The sequence below is a fragment of the Chlamydotis macqueenii genome, chromosome Z (assembly GCF_036417535.1).
Source record: "Chlamydotis macqueenii isolate bChlMac1 chromosome Z, bChlMac1.mat, whole genome shotgun sequence".
NCBI lineage: Eukaryota > Metazoa > Chordata > Aves > Otidiformes > Otididae > Chlamydotis > Chlamydotis macqueenii.
This window is the reverse complement of record NC_141593.1, coordinates 37,829,467-37,853,019: the sequence shown is the minus strand read 5'-3', so window position 1 is coordinate 37,853,019 and position 23,553 is coordinate 37,829,467. Positions and strand designations below refer to the sequence as shown.

General features: G+C 38.6%; 1 protein-coding gene across 2 annotated transcripts; it reads right to left on the bottom strand.

Moving 5' to 3' along the window:
• Positions 1–5,087: 5,087 nt before the first annotated feature.
• Positions 5,088–23,491, bottom strand: ABHD17B (abhydrolase domain containing 17B, depalmitoylase). 2 transcript variants are annotated; one of them, XM_086771174.1, is made up of 5 exons: positions 23,248–23,491; positions 17,017–17,250; positions 16,776–16,929; positions 7,466–7,645; positions 5,088–6,633 (listed from the first exon to the last, which is right to left on the bottom strand). In XM_086771174.1, exons 2-5 carry the CDS (start codon positions 17,240–17,242, stop codon positions 6,414–6,416), a joined length of 780 nt encoding a protein of 259 aa, XP_086627300.1. In that variant the 5' UTR covers positions 17,243–17,250; positions 23,248–23,491; the 3' UTR covers positions 5,088–6,413. The 2 variants fall into 2 exon arrangements, with proteins under 2 accessions (XP_086627300.1, XP_086627299.1); XM_086771173.1 differs by having other exon boundaries at positions 16,776–17,250.
• Between the last annotated feature and the right edge of the window lie 62 nt (positions 23,492–23,553).

Below are 23,553 nucleotides of genomic sequence, written 5' to 3'. Positions count from 1 at the left end.
CTGAAACGATCATGGCTTAGATTTAACATTTACCTTATCTGCATTATTCTGGAGATGCCTCCATTCCTCACGGGTTTATGATGCCTTATGCTATCTCATGCCTCTGAACAGCTCTAACTACTGACAACAAGTGAATCTCAACCCTTCCTTTAAACAGAACCCTCTAGTCCTTGTGACTGCAGAGAAACACACAAAATACCAGCCTACGTATCATCCCAACTTTTGGAAACACTCCAGTTCTTTCATTTAGGAATCATAAATGATAGAATGACAGGTTATCTGTTTCACGCACCTGCCATGATGGGCAAACTGAGAGTGCACTGGGTTCTACGACTACAGCAGAACAGGAACTCACACACTTTTTCAAGACAGTATATTCTTCATCTCTGCTCCTGTTCTGGCTCCAAGCATATGGTCTATGTTCCATCACTTGAGTGGCCACAAAACCTCTGATAGGTAGCTTTTATTTAAGACTGTTGCTAAATATAAATGACACTACAACACAAACAGACTTCTGGTAAGCAAACCGTGCAACACTGCCCTTCTCTGTACAGCATGCTACAAAAGGGTTGGACAAATACTATATAAAGAAGCAAACCATATATTTAGCACCATTACATGCCATCTTGGGTAGCAGGTAGGTCTGAAAACCACTATGCCTCTTTTCAGCACTCAGGTTTTATTACCCAAATCTTTTATGAATGTGCTTCTAATAAATTAAAACATCACAATTAACATAACAAAATGGCACAATCCTGGGAGGCCTTTTCAAACCACTGACCAGCACAGTTCCGTTCCTGTTCTGAACGGTGTGGAGCATCTACCAAATGGACCTTGCAAACTTACTTTAATGAAGATGTGGGGCAAAATCACAATGCATCCCATGGGCATTCAAATCAGTGATGGTCTGACAAAGCTGCTGGTGATTCCGAGTCCACACTCTCCTTGCTCTCCTTAAAAATGTCCCAATATGAAAGCCTGATTCCATTCATATGGATATACCCTATGCTCTAGAAGGAGACAGGGCACAGCTACCTACTTGAGATGCACATAGCTTCTAGCATAATAGGAAGGTAAATTTACTATCACATCTTCAATAAGCTTACTTCCATGTCTCCTCTTCAGTGCTGAAGGTTAGAATGTTAAAATTGCAACCATCGTATGATGCCTAATTTACCAACCACAAAACCTCTTCTAGGCAACACAACCTTTTTGAGGTTTTCTAATTATTTTGAAATAGATTATTAGACTAAGATACCTTACTAATACCTCTAGGGTTGATGCCGAGATACTTTTTTTTAAAGTTAGCCCCTTCCTCACCGGCAGAGAAGTCAGTTTTTAAGATTTCTTTTACACTATTCTCTTTCTTAAAGCATTTTCCTTGTCATTTTACCAGTAATATGCTAGACTTTTACTTCGTTACTTTCGTTTCACAGAAAGAAAGAGCAAGAAGTCTTACTTGAGAAATAAAATTAAAAAAAAAAAAAAAACAAAAAAACCCACATAGTGTAGAATTTATTACTATCATCATCCAAGGACATTTCTTCACAGAACATGGTTTCTATGGCTGTTTTTACAATTAGTATTCTCTCAAATGTACATAGGTTAAGAAATACCATATGTTAAGAGTTCTAAGGATATTCCATGCTGAAATTTCAATTTGGTGTTACTTAAGCTCAATGGGTTTTCACACTAACTTTTAACAATTGAAAAGAATCAAATGTTATCTGAACTGTTTAAGTGAAGAGGAGTACAATCAGCAGCTCACTAATTACCTTTTTTCCCCCCAGTGAGAATATAAGCAATTTTTTTTGTTTGTTTTACAAATACTATCTCTGTTCAGTCTCCTCTACTGCTTATCAAGCACACAGGATAATAGTAGTTGTGAATACAATGTTCCCACCTTTGAGAATGTTTAAGACATCCTTCAGGCACTTTTTATCTTTTTGGGATAGCTTATACTTTACATCTAGCTTTTAAATATTCGTTTTGCAGCAGGGCAGCAATGTGATCTCTGATCATGCTGTTCGTGGTATAAATTTTGGTGTTGGGATCAGACTCACCAACAGCACAACAGTGATGGTCTCAGGATTAACAGATAAAGGGCTTTTTCTATAGCAGTCTTTTCGGTGCTTTCTGTTGCTGAAAAAGAAACCATCAAAAATAGGGAACACTAAATGAAGATAATTCTTGTAACTCCACGGTCTCCACTTCTGAGCTGGTGTACAGTGATGGCACACAAATGCAGTGCCCATCATCTCAAGGATTTGCATGTCATACTTCACAAAACCACAGAATAGGCTGAAAGGGATCCCCGGTGATCCTGTAGTTCAACTCTTTTCCTCAGAGCAGGGTCAGCTACAGCAGGTTCCCCAGGCCTGCACTCAGCTGGGTTCTGAGTATCTGTAAAGATGAGACCTCCACAGTCCGCTCCAGTGTTTGACCACCCTCAGAGAAAAAAAAAAAAAAAGTTGGTTTTGGTATTCAGATTGGATTTCCTGTTTTACAATGTGCCCTTATCGCCTCTTGCCCCCTCAGTGGGCAGCACTGGGGCAAGTCTAGCACTCTCCATTCCCTCCCTCCATCAGATATTCACACACACGGTTAAGATCCTCTCAGACCTTTTCTTCTCCAGGCTGAACAGCTCCTACCCTCTCAGCCTCTCCTCCTATGACAGATGCTCCAGTCCTTCATCCATAGCTGTGGCCCTGCACTGGACATGCTCCAGTACCTCCATATTTTCCTTACACTGGAGAGCCCAGAACAGCACCCAGCACTCCAGATGTGTCTCTGCTCACAGCGCTGAGCAGAAGGGAAGGACCACCTGACTTAGGACCTGTTGGCAAGTCTCTGCCTAATGCAGCCTGAGATGCTGTTGGTCGTCTTTGCTGCAAGGGTGCAGTGCTGGCTCATGGTTAGCTTGTCCACCAGGGTCCCCAACTCCTTTTCTGCAAAGCTGCTTTCAAGTAATCAGTCCCCTACTTACACAGGATGCTTTTTCCTCTGGTTCTCAAACACTATGTTCCTTATTTTTCTCTTTAAGATATTAACAAATGTCTACTCTATAGTGAGAAAAATTTGTATCTGTAGGGCCTGGAATATTCTATATCGAGAGGTATGAAGGAGCTAGCCCTGCTGTGCTATACCATCCAATTAAACAAGCCCAAAAGTAAACATACAATTTTTTTTTTCCACTAAAAAAAGGCTTGAAAAGGAAAATAAGTCTGAGATTAATCAATATGAGTAACTAAATGAACATATGCTAAAATTCTTTGCTGTCACAATCAGGCAGTAAAGACAGCGGAGGTTTTCTGTTTTTTTTTTAAAATATATCTGGGAATGTGAGACAACAAACCATGTCCCAAAATACCCCCCTTTAGAAGGTAATCTCATATTTTACAAAAATAAATTTGGTTTTGAAGTTGATTTGCCAAGGTTTCCTGAACAAAAAAGACATTTTACTATCAAATATTTGTCTCTTAAAGAAAAAAAAAATTGAACAAGATCACGTGGTTCACTAAATGCTCTTTTCTTTTTCCCTAAAATACAGACATTGTCTTGTTAATGAATGCTGAATCAACTCTTATTTATCATGAGACAATCGCTTTTATAACATAAACAACAGTCCATTGTCAATTTCAACAAAATGATGGTATAAGGACAAGACAATCACCACATCAATTGTTTTCCTCCTAGCTGCAACAGCTCATAGTTGTTTTATGTCAGTAATAAGTTTGTTGCCATAATCCAATTCTCAATACAAGCTAGGCTGTGCCTAAAACCAATTTTAATTCCTTCAATAAACAACTCATATCTAGCTGCAAAAATCTACAAACCAGAACAAATTGGCATAAGTGGTCCCAAAGAGACCAGAACCTTTACCTACCAGTGTAATCCAGCACAGCTGCATCTACTGAAGACAAAATAGAGTTAGTCAGGCCTTTTGTTCTGCTGGAACAAAACACAGAAATAAAAGCAGCAAAACTGCTATGCCACCTTTCCTGTCTTTTCAATTAGAGGGTGCCATAATATTCCCCAGCATAACGAGCAGATAGTTCTTGTGATGACACTTGAGCATTTTGGGGAGAAATTCTTTAGTAGGGCCTGTTGTGATAGGATGGGGGCGGGGGTTAATACTTTTAAACTAGAAGGAAGCAGATTCAGACTGGACATTTTTTACAATTAGGGTGGTGGAACAGTGAAACAGGTTTCCCAGATTGGTGGTAGATGCCCCATCCCTGGAAACATTCAAGGCTAGACTGGATGGGGCTCTGAGCAACCTGATCTAGCTGGAAATGTCCCTGGTCCTTGCAGGGGGGCTGGACTGGATGACCTTTAAAGGTCCCTTCCAAGCCAAACTACTCTACGATTTGCCTGCAATTTGCAGTACTATCAGCCAATCTGTATCACTTATCATTGCAGTTATACAATCTTGGAGAATTTCTGACTCTCAAACTAGACTTCCTTCATCACAAAGAAAGCACTTAATGATAACAATTTCCATCTAAATTAGAGATAGTGGCTGGAAGGTAGTAAGAAAATTAAATCAAACTGTGCATACAGTATGATGCAACGAAACTGAATTACAGATCTATTTAAGCACACTTCCAATTGCAAAATCTTGGATTAGGATGAAAATCTAAGTCTAATATTATTGTGCCTGAATACCAATCTCAAGTTCAGAACATATTGAAGCATATTTGATCAAAATGATAAATAAGAACCCAGTTGCTTGAGAACAAACACCAATTTCTTTCTATTCAATTAACAAACCAAAGAGCACAAGACAAGAAGTCACTGATGATTTCAAACAAAACTAAATTTGACTTCATCACAGAAGATTGTTTATAAGTAGCTCTACAGCAGAAAACCTGTATGCTGAATGGCAGAAAGTAGTAAGATGAGGCATGGGGGTGGGAGAGTGATCAGAATAATAGCTGCTGATAAAGAAGTGTATTGAGAATTCATAGCAATGGGTTATGCTTTAGTTCTTAGATTTCCTAGAATAAATGGGGAGTTGCTTATGATTTTGATATCACAGACAACTGTTACTGTTTCTTTTAAAAAATGAAAGGAAGAACAGCAAGTGTGTGTAATATTGTTTACTGTTAATCAACACATCTTAACCAAAGTTTTCACAATATTTGCAGCTACATTTAAGTATACAATGGTCTCAATCACAAAAAACAAGCAGAACAATTGAACTACATAAGGCCTTAGAATTAGAAGCACAGTGTGTATTGTTGGAATATTACTTTGTTTACAAATAGGCTACATATAATTAAGTTTATTTTCCATAATTTTGTTCAAGCAAAATGCATTCAAGGGAAAGGCAACTTACAAAGTTTATTTTACTATGAGTTAATAGAAAAATGTCAACATTCTCTTCTTGCCCCTCCCCCCACCCCATCCAGGCACAATTAGTAAAATTTTATACAGTACTCGAAAAACAATAAGCTTTTACACTGAAGATCCAAAATAAGCCTGATCAGACAACTGCAAACTTGTAAATTGTCTATTACAAAGTTGGATAAACTTCCAGGTTCTTTGTAATGAAATATTGCATCTCTATGCAATCAATGTTTAAAACTACGTTGTCCACAAAGCTTTCTAGGTTCTAAAAGTCTTACTGGTTTCAAAGTAGTACTTAGTGGCCCCAGCAGCAATCATGTGAATGATATTTATGTTACAACAATGATAAGTTGCAGCATTATTTTGGCAAGATTAGATTGCTGAGAAGATGAGCGGGTAAATTTATTTGACCGGAAAAATAAGGGACAACACAAGAACAAAACAGCTAAAGTAAAACTAAGCACAGAAGATATGAAAAATATGGAGGAAAAAAAAAATTAAAAAAAAAAGATCTATTTTGACCCTCTCCCCTGATAACAGGGCATGGACCATTTCCAGTGACTGTCTATCCTTATTACATACATTAGTATTTGCTCAAATTTCATGGCTATTACTTTTTTACAGAACAACTGCTTAGAAGTTTGCTTTTTAATTTACACCTGTGCAACAGAGAAAGTCACAGTACATTTTGAGATGTTTAAAAAATATTTATAAACTTGTTTTTGATATGCTAAAGCAACTGGCAAGACTTTTACAGCATTTGATTTTATATAATTAAAATTTCATACAGTACTTCTTGTGATTTTTTTTTTTGTACATCTAAGAAAAAACCTCACACAAAGTAATATGAACTGCCAAGCTTGACTGCATGATCATGTAATTCCAGTTTACAATACTGGCATTAAAACCCTCATTAATTATGTTGACAAATCATTACCTGTACATTTAATGAAGGTAACTAAGATGATTTGAAAACACAACCTTCAGGTTTTATGTTACATATTTACCAAGGCGTGCAGTTCTGCAGTGAAATGAAAAAGCATGTAAATACACAAAGAAAATTACAAGTTCACCAGTTCCTGTGACACAAACTGTTTTAATCTTTCAAGGTACTGTCCATAGAGTTCCACATCATTATGGCCCGCTCCTTCTACCCACAGTGGTTCTACAGGTCTCTGGCAACGCTCAAATAATGCTAGGCCATGTGAAAAGTCAATTACTTCATCTTCAGTCCCATGGATTATTAGCACAGGAGATGTTATTTTAGAAATTTTGTCAATGCTGTAAGAAAAAGATTGTATCTATAAACACAGGTAGCTTTAGTAAATCTTTTTGAAGAACTAGACTGTTAATTTCACTTTTTAATTACACTTTGTATTTTTAACTATTTAATTCTGAAATAGTTTAAATCATTAGAAACTTAGATCTTATCAACACCCTGGAAGCCATTACAGTAGCATATTTAAAGACACACAGATGTTCACTTCAAAAAAACCAAAGTCACTGGACTGATGAAAATGTTACTTCAGAGTTTTTCAGTGAAAAAGTGCTTGTCAGAAGTGAAAGAACTTAAGCACTCAAAGTTTGTCCATCTATGCGGAAAAGAAAGTCTTCCAAGTTAGATGCTCAAAATACAAGTACGTCTTTGAGATACGTGTACCGATTTGTAACGGCCAAGTAGTAGCACAGTTCTTAAATATATGCCAGGAATTTTCTTCCATTAAGATCTACTTACGTTTCTGTAAGTAGCAAAGACTAGAAAACTAAGCAGAAGACTTTGTTCACAGTTACCCAGATTAACAATTCACTGGACTAGAACTGTTCGGTAGAACTAGTGATATCAGGGGTTACATATAGGAAAACTAATTACTTCTTTAACAGAGACCCACTGAAATGATTTAGAGATGTGAAAAACCTAGAATTTCAAAGGTCTGTAAACTCCTTCAATTCAAATGTTCCTCATTGTTGTTATTCATTCTGATTTTTTGCCACCTGTTTTTTTTTAAACCTTTGAAAGAAATTTCTGAGAATTTGCCATATTACTTGCTTGCCTATTCTAAAACTTCTGTAATAGAGAAAAATGGATGCAGAACAAAAAAATCCTACAACTTACTTTGGGAATGCATCAAAGCAATAGGTCTTCTTCGTATCAGGAAAAGCTACTCGCATTCCTGAGGTCAGTGGAGAATGAAGAATTACAGCAGCACTCTCATACCTAGCAGCAAGATCCACAGATGGTACTGTTCCTATACTCTGGCCATATATAATCACATTTTCAGGGCGGATTCCGTATCTAGAAAATTAAAAATATTAATAAAAGTGGCATATAAAGTGAAACAGACAAAACCACAACTACACAGCAAGGCAAAAAAAGCATTTCTGAAGACAAAAATTTCCTGAAGAGGATAAATTATGAAACAGGAGCTGGTAGAATAACAATTCTGTAACATTCCTGACTTAAAGGGACAATTATTTACTCTGTATTTGCAGTATTTTTTTTTTTCGCCTTATGCCTGAATGATAATGAAATATGGGGTTATTTTTTCTAAAAATATGGATTTATGAATGCAGTTGTGACTTGTATACTAGCTGAAAGCCTTTACTGATAACTCCAGTGGACCTACAACAGAAAACTGATAAAGCCTTACTAGCTCTATGGTTATCGTCAAGTGGAGCATAGACAAATCTGGAAAAATTTGGTCAGCTTTACTCTTACGATACCTGACAAAAAGTCCATTCTGGTACCATGGCTCAGCAATTTAGTGACCCCTAAAGCATGTCCATCCAGACAGTGGTCAGAATATTATGCACTCCATGTAATAGCTGAGATGCTTCTTTCTTATCACAGTTGATTTGACATGCAAGCTAGCAAGAGGAATACTCAACCCAACCCACAATTAAGACAGCCCAATAAGCAGTACAAAATTAAAGTCAAAGCCTCCCTCCTAGTAAGATGAAAACACTATTTTTTTTTCTGTAATTAACTGAGGTAAACCAAAAGTCATGAAACATCTAGTTAACACTTACACAAATCATATCAAATATAATTTTTTTTTTGCATTAGGGTGGATACAAAGAGCAGCTGGTTCCCAGGTAACATTGGAAAAGCCTCTGAGCAGAACATTATGCTGGCAAGAATCCTGCCCACAGCAGAAGTGAGCTGCTGATAGTGACAAAGTACTCTTAGTACAGGTTCAGACTGCAGAAGTGTATCTATGTGGGTACCTTTGTTTAACTATTTGGGAAAGGAAGTACCTTAAATAGGAAGATACACTGCACTGCATTAAAAAACAAATTAAAAAAAAAAAACCAACCAAGCACTGTTCTCATGTATTATCAGAAGCTTGTCCAGCTTTCTGGGTTAGAGCAGATGAACCTAACACCACTGTGGAACAGCATGAAGTAAGTTCAATGCTTGCCAAATGACTATAATCCTAAAAGGACTCACAATCAACTGTTTTCAGTTGAAGTGAAGGAAAGTACAGCCATTACCTCTTCTACAATAAATGCATGCATCTTCTCTGTCAAAGCTAGATAAGAATACCCATAGTCACAATGGAGTTCTCAAATTAACACATTTTGAATACCTCCTGTAAAGCCATGGAAACAGAGGTAATAAGAAATTGTCCAGTATCTCAAATATGGCTAAATAACTGTGTGGTAACTGTATAGGTCATCAAACACTACAATTAGTGAAGTCTAAAAGCCTCAAAATCAGAAACACTAGAAAAAAGATGTTTCACATGTAGTAAGACATTCAAATTACCCATGAACAAAACTGGAAAATATTGGGCTAAAATCCACTGTCCACAGCTAACATTGTCTGTTTAACTATTCATATATTTATTTAAATCGTGTTCTCCTATAGTGAAACATAAAAGTTGCAAAAGTATTAGCATAGATACATTCATAGCATCTAGCTGTATCATGACTACTTAGTTACTCTCACTGTTTCCTAGAATGAGTTTCTAGGATCACAATCAAATTAAGAGTTCTAAAACACTAAGACTCAGTCATCAGCCTGGAACTACAGGCAAGCCCTCTGTATCACAACAGTTCCCAGAGAATAAAAAAATTCAAAAATTCTGATTAACAAAAAATTTCTCAAAATTCCAACACACAAAAATACAATAAATTAAAGCTTTGAAACCAAAACAAATGTAAAGGTCTCTCCTATTTCTGTATCTCTTCTGAAACACCTGAGAACAGCCTAGCACCTATCCTTTTAGAATTTATCTCCCAATTCAAAATAATTCAAATCACATTCGTCCACTCTGAAAGTACAGGATGGCCTTCTATTCCTTTCATATAACCTGAAGAAAACTTACGTTAATAACCGACACTTTGTATCGTTAGTACAGCATGAAGTTTGCACAACACATTATGACATAATATAGTTCTCAAATAAAAAACCTTGCAGATTATCACACTCACATTTCCTCAGGTATTGAGTTTTACAAGATGCAGGACATTGCAGAGAAATTTAAAGCAGAACTTACAAGTGTATTTTGGAGCACATATTATCCTCTTTTTCATTATTCTTCCCCCTATTTTTGGATCCAAATCCTTCAGCCCAAAGATAGTTAACTATTAGCTACAAAAGGTAATACAAGAAAAGCATTTACTATATTTGGATTAAAGTAATTCTTTCTCCATCATAGCCCAACAGATTGCCTTCACAGCACCCACCATTTGTTTTGCAGTCTGGAAACTATAATAGTGAGGCCAATTACCAGAAGCGGTGGTTCAAAGTAGGCAGACTTTTGAATGTTCTGGCTTTTAAAAAACCCAAAACTAAACTAAACAAGAAGCTTGAAAACCAGAGAACAACATCTGCTGTGTCTGTCTCCAGTCTTCCCTTTTCTATTCAACAGGCTTCTGAAAAGTGCAGGGGAAAAAGGAAGAGCCCAACTGTCCCTCAGTTCCTCTCTCCCAAAAGGATCAGTCTCCAATCTAAAATGGAAGAATTATTGAAAAGATAACTGTTGGTGAGTGACCTAGCCATAAAATTTGCCTAGTTCTCCTTTTGACAGTCCTGTTAACTCCAACTAAACCTCCAAGAAGTTTGGTAGAAAATTATTAGTTGACTACACACCTGGTCTCCCAAATGAGGAAGTGTCAGATGAAGGAAAAAGTGGCAGTAATACCGTTCCCTTAATCAGTGCCTTAGAATTACAGGCCATGCTGAGGAAGGGGAACCTGACAGTTACAGAGCCATATGCTGCAAGCAGCTGTTCTGGTGACAGGAGCTCAAAGACATGCTGTAAAAGCCGTTGATATCTTTGAAAGCTTATTATGTTGATCATAGGAGTAACGTAAACATTATTGTCTACTCAAGTAATCTTAGATATCTTGTGTCAGAACAGACAGGTCTTCAGTCTGTTGGTGACAGTAATGATGGGATGTTTTTTATGTTTGTCTGTTTTTTTAAAGCCATAATAACCAGAGAATACCTTGGAACACAATATTTAAAGTAGCTCTGCACTGATGTCCCTTCTCAGAGAAGGTACTCTTCCTCAGGGTCAAGTTATTTCGGACTGAATCTGGCATAAAATTTAGATAGATATTTTCCACAGTTTAAAGGCTGCCCACAACATTTTTCTCTTTCCCACAGCAACTGAGATTTCAATTCCTTTCAACACCTAATACACCCTTTTTGTTCACGCACCTAAGGGCGACCTGCCTGGAAAGCACATGGAACTTGATGAGCATTTTTTACATAGAACTAAATGTACATCTGTTGACATAAGCTTGCTAGCATCCACATAGAGCCTCTGAGGACGTCAAAAACTTCTGCCCTATCATCACCCCAAAAGTATAGGTTAATGTCACTACAAAGCTAAGCTATTGCCAAACAGAAGAAAACTACTTTCCCATATGCACCTTCAGCCACATGTTGCCCCTTACTGGTCTTCAACAACTAGCTTAGGAAACTAAATATCTTCTGGGAGCTAAGAAGCAACTACTTCCCTGCTCCTTTGTGCTGCCTGTTTTCATGGCCAGGTAAGAAATGACATGCCACTGGTGGGTTAAAGGAAGGAGCAAGAATAAATCATTGTAACTGTACCATCAGATTACTCTCTAGAACCAGGGCCCAAGCTAACACGTGGCAACTAATAAAGCCAGGATGCTTCTGGGAGCCTACATACGCTGATCAGACACATATGGTCTCTTGTACAAGAGACAACCTTGAACACTCTTGCCTGATCTTTTCTGCTTCTGGCAGGAAAAGAAGAACTGCTAAACAGCAATGAAATATTCTTTTTTTTTTTTCCCTTTGTGACAAACTTCACAATGTGCTGTACCAGAAACTCTTTCACCATTTCCTTTGTATTTCCGTCCCTGTAACAAGACCTTTTCTGCACTTTACTAAACACCTATATTAGTGGCAAGTCCACCTTTTTTCAGCCCTTTGCTCCTCCTCTTTTCATAGAAACATGGAACAGTTTGGGTTGGAAGCAGGGACATCTTTCACTAAATCACATTGCTCAAAGCCCTGTCTGACCTGACCTTGAACACTTTAATTGCATATCATCATACATCACTTACATTGGATATTCATCATTTTATATATTCTCATTGGATAGACATCACATTATCACGATGTGCAATATGCAAACCACAAGATGCATGTCTCGCTGTAACGAGTGGGGTTTTTTTTTGTGTTTTTGTTTTGTTTTGTTTGGTTTTAGTTTTTGTTGGGTTTGGGTTTTTTGTTGTTTTTTCTGTGTTTGTTTTTTGGGGCTTTTTTTGTTTGTGTTTTGTTTGTTTGTTTGTTTTTTAAAAGCTTTCTGTTATTTTTCACAATCAAATACCAGCTGAAATTACCATACTATACTTGCAGGCTCTCAAGAGTACCTGCCTTTTTTCCGTCAATATACCTAAGGAGACGTGAAGTAATTTTTTACTTCGGAACTACTGCTGTTAATTTACAAGACTTGCTCATTTTACAATAAAGTATCAATAAAATGAACATTAGAAAGGTACATTTTCAACAGTACCGCTCAGGCTCACATTAATGAAGAGGAGCCACAGATGCTCTAGAGGGGCTGTTTGTGAAGCTATTACAACACACGCATTTAACTGACTGACAGCAGTGCTTGAGGCACAAGGAACAAGGGGGAACATCCCGAGGGGAATATTCAATGCACATTTCAGAACCTTCTGTCATCATGCACACAACAGAAGAAATCACAGTTGCAAATTGCAGAACATGAAGGGCATTAACATTCTCCACGCCTTTAACTATCAACATTCCAGGCCATGAATAAAATTCATGAGCGTGAAGTTCTTCCTCTGTTCAGATGCACATTCCTCTTATTTTGTCTATAACATATAGCACTGCTAGGAGAAAAACAGAATGACGTTTTACAAGAGGCAAGTCCATTGACCACGCATGTAGTAATCAACAAACCGCACCTCCTCTGCCTCTTCCATGATGGTTTGGCCTTTTCTAAACCTTACAATGCTACTAGTCATTAGTTTTATTGGCAAGATTTCTCTCTAAGATAAATGGAGCTACTTTTCCCTATATGTTTAAATAAAAGCTCAGTTTCTCTCCAAATAGTCAAAGTTAAGACCCTTTATCTTCCAGGAGAAAAAACCCTGTAATTAACTAATTCTCAAAAGAACACTTTCAGCCAACACCAAATAGATTTAATATTATTCCTATATTTGGCTGTTCAAGTTATGGACATTCTGTCCACTTTGACACGCCAGTCTGATAGCGAGATTTACCCTTCAATTTTCAATTATCAGACGGTCCATGATGGGCAACAATGAAAAGGCTGTTTGGCTTCTTAAATGTAAATGTGGTCACGAGGTAACTCTGGCAAGTCTCCAGGTTTCTGAATGAGCGCCACTTGCCCTGCATTTGCCTGGGGTTGGTTAAACCTTTCTACCCTTGCTATAGTGTCATCAAAGGACTTCAGAGACCAGGACAATAGAAAATAGGCGTATCCCTAAATGACTCCTGGCATTTCAACACTTTGTACCTATGACAGTCAGAAAAAGAATGTCCTCACTTGCAGCTTTTATATAGTCCCATGCACATGAATATGCAATAACGTGCAACCTTCCCAAACATGATGGCAGTGAATCACCCTGACTTCTTCCACAGTCAGCATCCATAAGGATACCTACTGCTTCCTATTAAAATACTGAAAGCAAGTCAAGAACAGGGACACAATTCGCAATCTGCATCTGCTGTTTACCTCTTCTGATCTACTGTCGAATTAGCTTTCTTTATTCATTTACATGAATGATACCATTCACATACTCTTACAGTAACTACTTCCTTAAAAGTGGTGTTGGACCAACCTCACTATCACTCTCAATACTAGTTCCAGACTAATTTGCCCCAGGTGTCCAGTTTCCACTGGACAGTTGTGCCCATTTACAGATGACCATCTGAATTGTCCTTCGAAGATATAAAACTGGACACACTAATACATCTCCACCACAAGCAGCTATGTTGAAAGTAGAATGAAGTCCACATCAGCATTTCAGTTACCCTAGAAACACCTTTTAATACCGGGTTCTATGATTCGATTTCTCAGAATAGAGGATGCAGGGAGCCAGAATCAACCTCCAGCTAAGACAATTTCACCATTCTTTTCTCCATCCCATCACAATCTGTGAGGCACAGTTTAAAAGTCCAGGATCCCTTTCTTCTCTCATCCCATCAACATGAATTTCAAAGGCATTACAGCTACACTTAACATCTATCCTGCAAACAATTCACTGAATTAATTTGTTTTTGCAGAACACTGACACTACAGAACATTAAAGATGGTGCCAGTGTAACACTGACAGAACAGACTATGCTAGAAAAGTCAATCAATGCTGCAGCAAATGCTCAAAGACTCCATTCCGGTTCAGATATTAATCAAGTACTTAAATACTGCTAAGCACTGTCTCAGGACTCAAGAGAATACCATGGACTGGTAACCAAACTGTGTGAGCCAGTATATCGAGAGTCAGGTGCTGAACTTCTCCCTGCTACATTCAGCATTCAGACAAAGGGACAAGACCAGGTCTGCCAATTGGAAAGCTGCCGGAAGTAACACAGTGGATACCAGCAATACCAACCACTTTTTAAACAACGGAAAAAATTCAGTTGATATTTGTGAAATTCACAAGTTGAGCAAACCAATCCAAGCTCTATACACTCTACAGAATTATGTATTTTAAGGGAGCTTTTGATTAAAAAAAAAAAAAAAAGGACGCAGACAGCATATGGGATTGAGGTGAGGTCATTCCTGAATAGAACAGGGAAAAGCAGATAGATGGAGCATGTATTTAGAGTTCTTTCCAACAATATCTGCTCAGCAAAGGGCATGTTCAAGTGGGATATTATAATGAACAATCCTATTTGATTAGGGAAAGTATACTATGCATTGTTCAAAATAGAGGCAAGAATGCAAGTTGCAATCCTTGAAATAACTTTTCCTTTTAGGTTTTAATTCAGAAATTCATCAGGGGAGAAAGAGACAATAATTACTAATTACTTCATAGAATCATAGAATGGTTAGGGTTGGAAGGGACCTTTAAACGTCATCTAGTCCAACCCCACTGAAAGAAGCAGGGACACCCCCAAATAGATCAGGTTGGCCTTGAATATTTCCAGGGATGGGGCATCTACCACCTCTCTGGGCAACCTGTTCCAGTGTTTCACCACTGTAATTGTAAAAAAAAAAACTTTTTAGTTCATAAAACAATCTCTAAACTGGCAGAAACCAATGATTAAGTTTCACCATCTAGTTCTCTTCCATTTTCTGGACAATGTAAACAATTTAGACTGTCTTCCACGTTATTCACAAACCATATGATGGTTTTGGTCAATGTTACTGGATATTTCACCAAGTGGCTATCTTCCATATCTCCTATCAACTACAAACCACAGTCACCAGTGCACCTGTTGCAGCTCTTGGCTGACAGAACAGATGTCTAGTTATATCTCAACTTTCCACTATAATCAGAAGAAATGCCAAAACCTAATCTAACAACACAGTATGCATGTTTTTGAATATATGAGGCTGAATACCTGTCACTTGTGGTTATATGAGGTTTGCGGTAAGTGTTCCCCCTACTTTAATATATGAACAACATATGCTTCTTTAAAAAGAAGTATCACACTTTTGTTATAAAGAAAAATCAAGGCAAGGCAATATGTGTATTTAAAACACTGAAAAGGGATAATTTGCTCCAAACTAATAGGAAAATAGTTAATATTACATTGATCAAATTCTAAATTAACTGTGACAACTACCAGGCTCCAGGATTTAAAGGGTCTTTACACATGTCCTTACCCTAAGTCACATCCCTGATATTCTATTACTAACCAGTATGCTCAAGTTGTAGTGATCAAACCATAACATGCTGCTCTACATTCAATTCAGGTTTTCATAGTTTTTTGGTGCAAAATACACAATATGATGGGAACTTTTTTGGTGAACATCTATTCTTATGTTTGCACAGTATTTAAAAAAAAAAAACTTTTTATAGTCTAGATACTTGTAACACAAGAAGAATATTGCTGTAAATGGAACAAACCATGGTGAAAAGTGCTCTCAAATTTAAGAAGTGGGTATTCAGTGCTGCATTTATTTGGTGCATGGGATTCTTACCTGTATCAGAGAATGCCTCCAGAGTCTTTTATCATACCATTTTATCTCTCTAAAACCAAAGGCTTAGAACATAGAAACTGCTGAAACAACATCCCTCCAATTTGCATTTTTTCGTTGTCCAGTTTTATTCTATTTTAGCTAACATCATCAATTCGAATTCCTGGTTTTCGTTCCCATCACAATGTATTTATACAGATCAATTACAACATCTCCCACACTCTGTATTTTGCCAAGATAATACCATATTTTTGTTTCATACAGAAAGCTATCTTTGGAAATGCTGTAGCTGCTAGTCTGAATTCTGAAACAAAAGTGGTCTGAACACCATGAAGAAATCCAGAGTCTCACCAGGTTCTCTTATAACAGCTTTTCTACTGCCCCTCCCTAAAAAAACAAAGTAGGTGGTGAAATTGTGTGAGAAATCAACCTGCATTTTCTCTCACCCACATCACTAGTGGCTCAGTTACTGAGGAATCTATTATAGTTGTTTCCTATGTTCTGAGGCTTCCAACTGAGAAGACCCCAAACTATAACAATAAGGATTATCTTCTAAACACTCAAGATGGAAACACATATTACTAGATTTAACCCAGTTTCAATTTTTCTAGTATATCAGTACTATATATTGATCCTGCTCAACAGTGACAATGCCTTCAGCATAAGTCATCGCCAATCAGCTTGGATATGAATCCATTAATCCCGAAATACAGCATTTCTGTCTAAACTACCAATGCAGAGTAAGTACAACCATGTGAAAAGCACGCTGTAGAAGAAAAATGGCAACTAATATCTTACCTTGTCCTAAGAGCCACCCAAGCAGCATCAATGTCAGCATACAGATTCTTCTCTGTTGGCTTCCCAGAACTTGCACCATATCCAGAATAATCATATGAGAATATGTTGCAATTAATCCGTGAACCCAGTCCTATATAAAAGCTGCTCATCTGACCTAGGTCAACAGCATTTCCATGTGAGAAGAGCAAAGTATACCTGGCGTTAGGCGAGCAACGCACAAACATGCAGGCAATCCTGTTACCTTTACTTGTTCTAGTCATGAAGCACTCAATGGCATCTTTTTCTCTAGAAGAATATTGCCAGTCTGCTCGCTCTGAGAGATGTAAAGTCCAGCGACTACCACTCTCATCACACATCAGTGTGTACGTGGGATCAGGAGGTAAGAAAGCCAGTTTGGAGGCAATTTTCCCTGGGCATGGCGGGCAACAGAACAGGCAACACAGTTCACTAAAGGAAAGATTATTCATCTTCTAGTCTGAAACAGGAAGAGAGAATGGCATCAGTTTCTAGTTACAATCCTATACAAAAAAAAAAAAAAAGAAAAAAGAAAAAAGAAAAACTCACAGAAAATGTAAACTTAACCTCCCCACAAAATTATGTATAATTTTAGTGGAAATATTTAACAAAACACAGATTTAAATATAAACTTAAATTTCTATATAATAATTTGATATTATTAGCTACTTTAGAATGAGCACATTATTGAAGAAGAGTGAAAACTCTAAAGCCCTGACAGGTATTAAAATTAAAATAGGATTACTCAGGGAAAGAAAAAGCATGAGTTTAAGAGTTTTTTGGAGGAAATGAAGTCTCTCATCTTAAGCCATTAAATAAAGCATTTATCCCATTGTCAAATACATATGTTATAAAGAATAATTAAAATATGCTGCAGTGTTTGCAGGATACTAAGGCTATGCAGACCTCTGCAGACAAAAATCACTACAGCGTTTCCTAAACACAGAGAATACGTATTGCAATCATGAGCTATAGGCTCCTGTAAGCACTATCAGCAGTATGAAACGTGCATGAAGGTCAAAACTTAGAAGGCCAAACAAGGTGCTTCTGCTAGCTTAGCAAACAATGTAGACCTTCAGTACACTAAAACCCAGCCATAAACTCTTCCTTCCCCCACACACTGGCTGACATAAATATTTCCTAACCCTTCAAAGAAATTATTAGCTAATGTTTCCTGTACTGCATGTAGGAATTGGGATTATATTAATGATACAGCCATTTTTATTCTATGTTTTAAGAAAAACATCCTAAATCAAATGCTCTGTCACAGATATTTGGCAAACAAATATAATCTATACTACCAATTCAAAGCATTGGTTAACAGAGCAGGAGGAGAAAAAAAATACACACATACACCTAAAGCAAGCTAGATAAAGATACAGCTGCCCTGAAATACAGGCATTGTGTCCTCTTAATTTACAGCAGGGAGAAGGAAGGGGGGAGAAAATCCTTTGTTGTGACAATTCTTTTTCTCAGAGGTAAGAGCAGCGATGGAATCTGCCAAGAGCCACGCTGGAAACCAGCACACCTAAGATAAGTATTTATGCTGCTTTCCTTGTGTTAAGGCATCTGTTGTTTCACCTCAGCTTAAACAACTTTTCCATCCCAAATCTACCAACAGGTCTCAAGCTCAGCTGCTGCCAGGTGACAGCGAACAGAAATACTCTTAAAAGTTTCATGTACCAGCTTGGACTACTAGATTCAGGTTTACAAATGGAAACAAAACAAGCTGATTTCTGATGTCTACAGTTCCACGAAATTTCAGAAATATTAGTGTAATGCAACAATAAAATCTTACTGCTAACTACAATACTTGGCAACATTTACACCATATTCCAAAGTTTGTCCTCTAACTTGTATGCAAGCACAGTTTTCATTCCTGTATAAATTTATCTTTAGAAAAGCTTCAAGGACACTGCTGTAAGAACCTTTGAATACAGAACACAAAAACTATCTGTATTTTGATTGTGTTAACGGTCTCTTCCCCGGGGTAGTGTATGAATGCATACTTCATACCATGTTACACAGAGCATACCTGTAAGGTAGTAAACACAAGCACAGCAAGACAGTTTGAGGAACAGCATGAGCATTCTTTGAATACTACTCCTCTTTGTAGGGTGCAAAACCCCTTTTTTTTTTTTAATCAAGGCTGCTACAGCCAAGTGCTTTCAACTCGAGTTTCTAGTTTTCTAGAAAATAGAGGGAAATCACAGATTCTTAGATGCAGGTGACAAACACTACCAATTTAGAGACAACAGGAAGGGTGCACTGATCACCTCCTATAAAAAGGTAGACTGTGTCTCAAATGAATATTCAAAATAATTTACCGTATTTCTGCCAGCTAAAGAAACAACAAACTAATGTATTTATGTAATCAGCACAAGTAGTCACTCAAATTTGGAATAGCTCATCTGTTCCCTGTCAGGTGAGGTTATCTGGACAGGAAGTTTAAATTTAACCTGCAAGTCAGGACAAGAAGTGGAAGAGGTCTCTGAAAGGGGTCTAGGGACTGGCAAAAGGCTTGGGCTGTCTTATGCACAGCAAAAACTCAGTACTTTTTTCCTTCTTTACTTCTGTTACAGCTGTGAGCACCAAAGGAGCCACTTCTCTCACCTCCACTTAGAAAGTTCATGTTCACAGCCCAGAGAAACTGCTGTGATGCCTTAACGCTTTTTTTTTTTGTTTGGTTGTTGTTTTTGTTTGTTTTGTTTTGTTTTTTGTTTTTGCAAGAAGGCTTATGACCCAGTATTGAACCACACTTCTTTTTCTTTCAGAAACTGATTTCTTTCAGGAACTGATCTGTTCCAAGTGTTTTCTCACCTTTTCAGAAAAGCTCAAGGCCAAAGCTAGATATTACAATTTATTGTAAGGGGGAGGAATATTATTTTATGTGAAAAATTTAGAAGAATATGTACCTCCACAAATGACGTATAAATAGCCTGCTCTGCCCAGGAACAGCAGACTGCACTCTATCCTAGTATACAGCGGTAGCTACAGAATTTCTTACTTGCTTCCCAATCCACTTGTCAGAAATAATTAAAATAGGAGTTTACATCATCTGTAACTATAAACAGCCCAACAACACTACAAATATGATCTCACTCAGAAAACATTTACTATTTGTTAAAGTCATTTCAGAAGACTGTAAGCTGTCCTGTGGAATTCACACACAGGGCAGTACTGTAGTAACCACAGCTGATCAGCTGAGGTGGTACTGTGCCCCAAGACAGCTTAAATGTCCTAAAAATGGGCTGTTGCCACATATGGCAAATGACTTATGTTGAAGATCGTGGCTGAAGTATTATTTCTCCCCTACACTAGAGTGTAATGTAGGCTTCACATAATGTCCATTCAATCCAATGGAAACTCTGTCTACTGAAACTGAAGATTCTGATTCCAGAGTTGTTCTCCATGTAAGTCCTGGCTAACAGCAGCTCTTTTCTTTACAAGAAATACTTGCTAGTTTCTTAGTTCAGACAACCCAGGGAAAACTGCAGACCCCTAGCATCACTAACTGAACAAATCTGACACAAAACACCTACTGAATTTCCTCATGAGGATACTTTCAACTAAATGCAAACAATGTTGCCATTATACTGGAACTGGTTTGTCATTCATTGTATTCACATGAGTGTGTTCTTAACCTCCCGATCTGGAACAGAACCAGGATGTGAGAGTCCCCAGGGTGTATAGAGTAATTCTGATATCACCGTTTAAACGTTCAACTGAATCAGCGTTTCAGCCTTGTAGTTATCCACCAGATGTCATAATTTAACCTCAACTAAACAGGCATTATCTTTCCTCAAGAGGTATACTGTTCAGACACTTCAATGAGGGATTAAACTTAACACTAACCCCGCCCCCTTGCTTTTTTTTTTTAATGTTCTTTAATGTTAGAAAACATGTAACATGATTTCCTAATGATTCATTCAGTCTGAAACTATTACTGTGAAAATTAAAAGAAAAGGCACAAAACTCTCTTCATTTAGCATCACCTAGCCTCGGTAGAAGCTTTGGAGATCAATAGCCTTAATAGACAAATTATTTTATTAAGTCTAAAGTATAATTTATGGAAAGTGAACAAGGTATCAGAAGCAAAGGTGCATTAAAAATCATTCTAATAAAGCATATATCAAGCCCATTTGTTATCTGAACTCTTGCTGAAACCAGGGCAAAAAACAACACTGACCACAAATTACCTGAAGCATAGAGTTCCACAAGTACAGATGAGTAACTTAATGGCACTCGTTTGCCTAAGATATGTGTGAATACCTAAGTTACTAGTCTAACACCTCCTGAGCATGCATGATGTAAATCTCTGTGCTCATTACAGCAGCATTGTCAGATGCAGAGACCAACACATCCCAACAATGTAACTATTTCATCTTTTATTTGTCATTTCAGTACTGATAAAGAAGCCAGTGCTCTTTTGCAAACAGAGCTTCTAGTGCTGGTAAAATTGCTAACAATAAAAATAGTATAATGACATATATATGGTATTAAAAATTACACTGCATTGTTAATATACATTAAGTAGAAAAATTCTGTGGAAGAAACTGTGGAAAACTGAAAAACTTTACTATGGCACCAAGAAAGGCTAAGAAATAAAATAGACCCAAGTGGCATCACCCATCCCTTCTGGGATAGCTTTTAAAAGGAAGGTGAGTCCATATTACCAAATTTATCTATTTAACTCTCTTATGAATAAAAAAGTAACATAGAAAATGACAAATGTAAAATTGCCCACAGGCAGTAATTTCAATCCATTCTTCAGCAATTAACCTTTTCATTAAGGCTGATAGAAGAGGGGGAGGGGAAAGTCTATCTAATCTGAAAGAACACCTCAAATATTTATCTTGTGATTCGTAAGATAACACAAATGTAGTTCTTTCATATAAGCAATTATTCTTGTCCTCCTCCCTCTGCAAACCATAACAAACAAGAGAGTGGCTCCTATTATTCACCTCTTTCAGTACTTCACTACCCATTTGCCTCAAAAGCCCAACCCTTGCAAACACTTATCTAGAAATCTTATATTTACATTAAATATAAATTATTCTAATTGTATATTTAAATTAAATTACTTATTTCACGGGAACTATTCACAAGAACAAAGTCAAACTCGTAAACACAGCTGCTGGGTTGTAAATTTTAGTAGTACTCTAACTGTAACAGGCAAGAAATTAAAATTGTTGGGTTTTTTTGTTTATTTGTTGTTTGGGTGGGCTTTTTTTTTTTTTTAAACAAAATCATCACTTTTCATTATACACTGTGAAATAAGGAACTAAAGTAGTTTCCCTCATCCTTTCATTGAACACAATACAATGAAAACTTGAGTTTTGTTTGAAAACAATCGGTGTCTGATTTAGTATTATATAAAAATGATTAAACAAATAGAATTATTAAGAAAGAATACACAGGAGTTCCAGAAAAGAACACAGAGGAAGTCTACTCAACAATGGAAAAGCCATTCCAAGAAACACCATGAAGTAACTCTTTAAGTTAGTTTTCAAAGAGCAAAACGACCTACATAAAATCAGACAAGCGTGACAGGACCAAAACTCCATTTTGGTCAGTTTGGTTTTACACAAAGAACCAGCTTTACTATTCTCACAAATACTAGAAATATTATAAAGCTTAAATTGTACACAGAGACCTTCTTCCTCTGCTGGCTCCTTTGCGTACCTCAAAACCTAATGGCACGGTCGGAAAAAAAAAAAAAAAAAAAAAAAGAGAGGGAATACAGGAAATCCTAAGTGAAAAATCCACCTCAAGAACAAACCGAGCCCCCTCAAGGACAGACACCGGTGGGATCAGCTCGGCTCACGTAACGTTTTGCAGGCTCCGAGCAAGGCTGTGCTCAAACCACCCCGCTGGAGGCCCCCCCGGCATTTCACCACCTCAGGCCGGTGCCTCCCCGCGCCAGCCGGGCAGCCCCCTGGAAGCAGCTACGCTTTTAAACCCGGTCTGCGCTCGGACGGCAGTGTTCTGGTTTCTGCGGTCCTGCATACTCCCAGCCACCTCCTGGCCAAACACTTTAAACTTGCACATTAGTAGCACCTGCGAGCACTTCTAAGGCCAGCGTCACTCCCACCATCAAGAGCAGAAGCTGAGGAAATACCTTAAGCCAGGCTGGCCAGGATTAAATGAACTCTTCAGGCGCCCGTGCCTACAAAGGACTTCGCAGAAGCCGACAGCGCTAAGGCGGAGGCACAATTCACACCCGCTAAAAGCCAGGATTTCCACACGCCTTCACGAAGCCGCGCTCCTGTTTCCCGAACAAAGGGGTCCGCGGCCAGGACACGCAGTAGGAGCCCCAGCACAGACTTCCCCCCGCCCCGAGCACCCCGGGCCCTCCGCGGCCGGCGACACTTCTCCCGCACCGGCCGCTCCCCACCAGCCCCCCCCCACACCGCAACTGGCCCGGCCCGGCCCGGCCCCGCCGCCGAGCCCGTACCTGAGCCCCGCGCTCTCCCAGCCGCCGCCACCCGAACGCCGGGCCGGCGCGGGGCGGGGGGAGGGGTGCCGGTTGTGCTGAGTAACGGCGCGGCGGCGGGCGGCTGTCAGCGCCCCGCTCCCGGTCGGTGCCCGCAGCTCCACAGCCGCGCTCGACGGCAGAGAAGGCGCGGCCCCGGGAGCGCTGCTGCCCGCGCGGCCTAAGGGAGCGGCGCCAGCCTCGCCTCGCCGAGCGACTGCATCGGGCCGAGCTGCTGCCTGAGCGGCCGAGGGGGCGGCGGGGCGGGGCGGGACCGGCCGCCGGCGA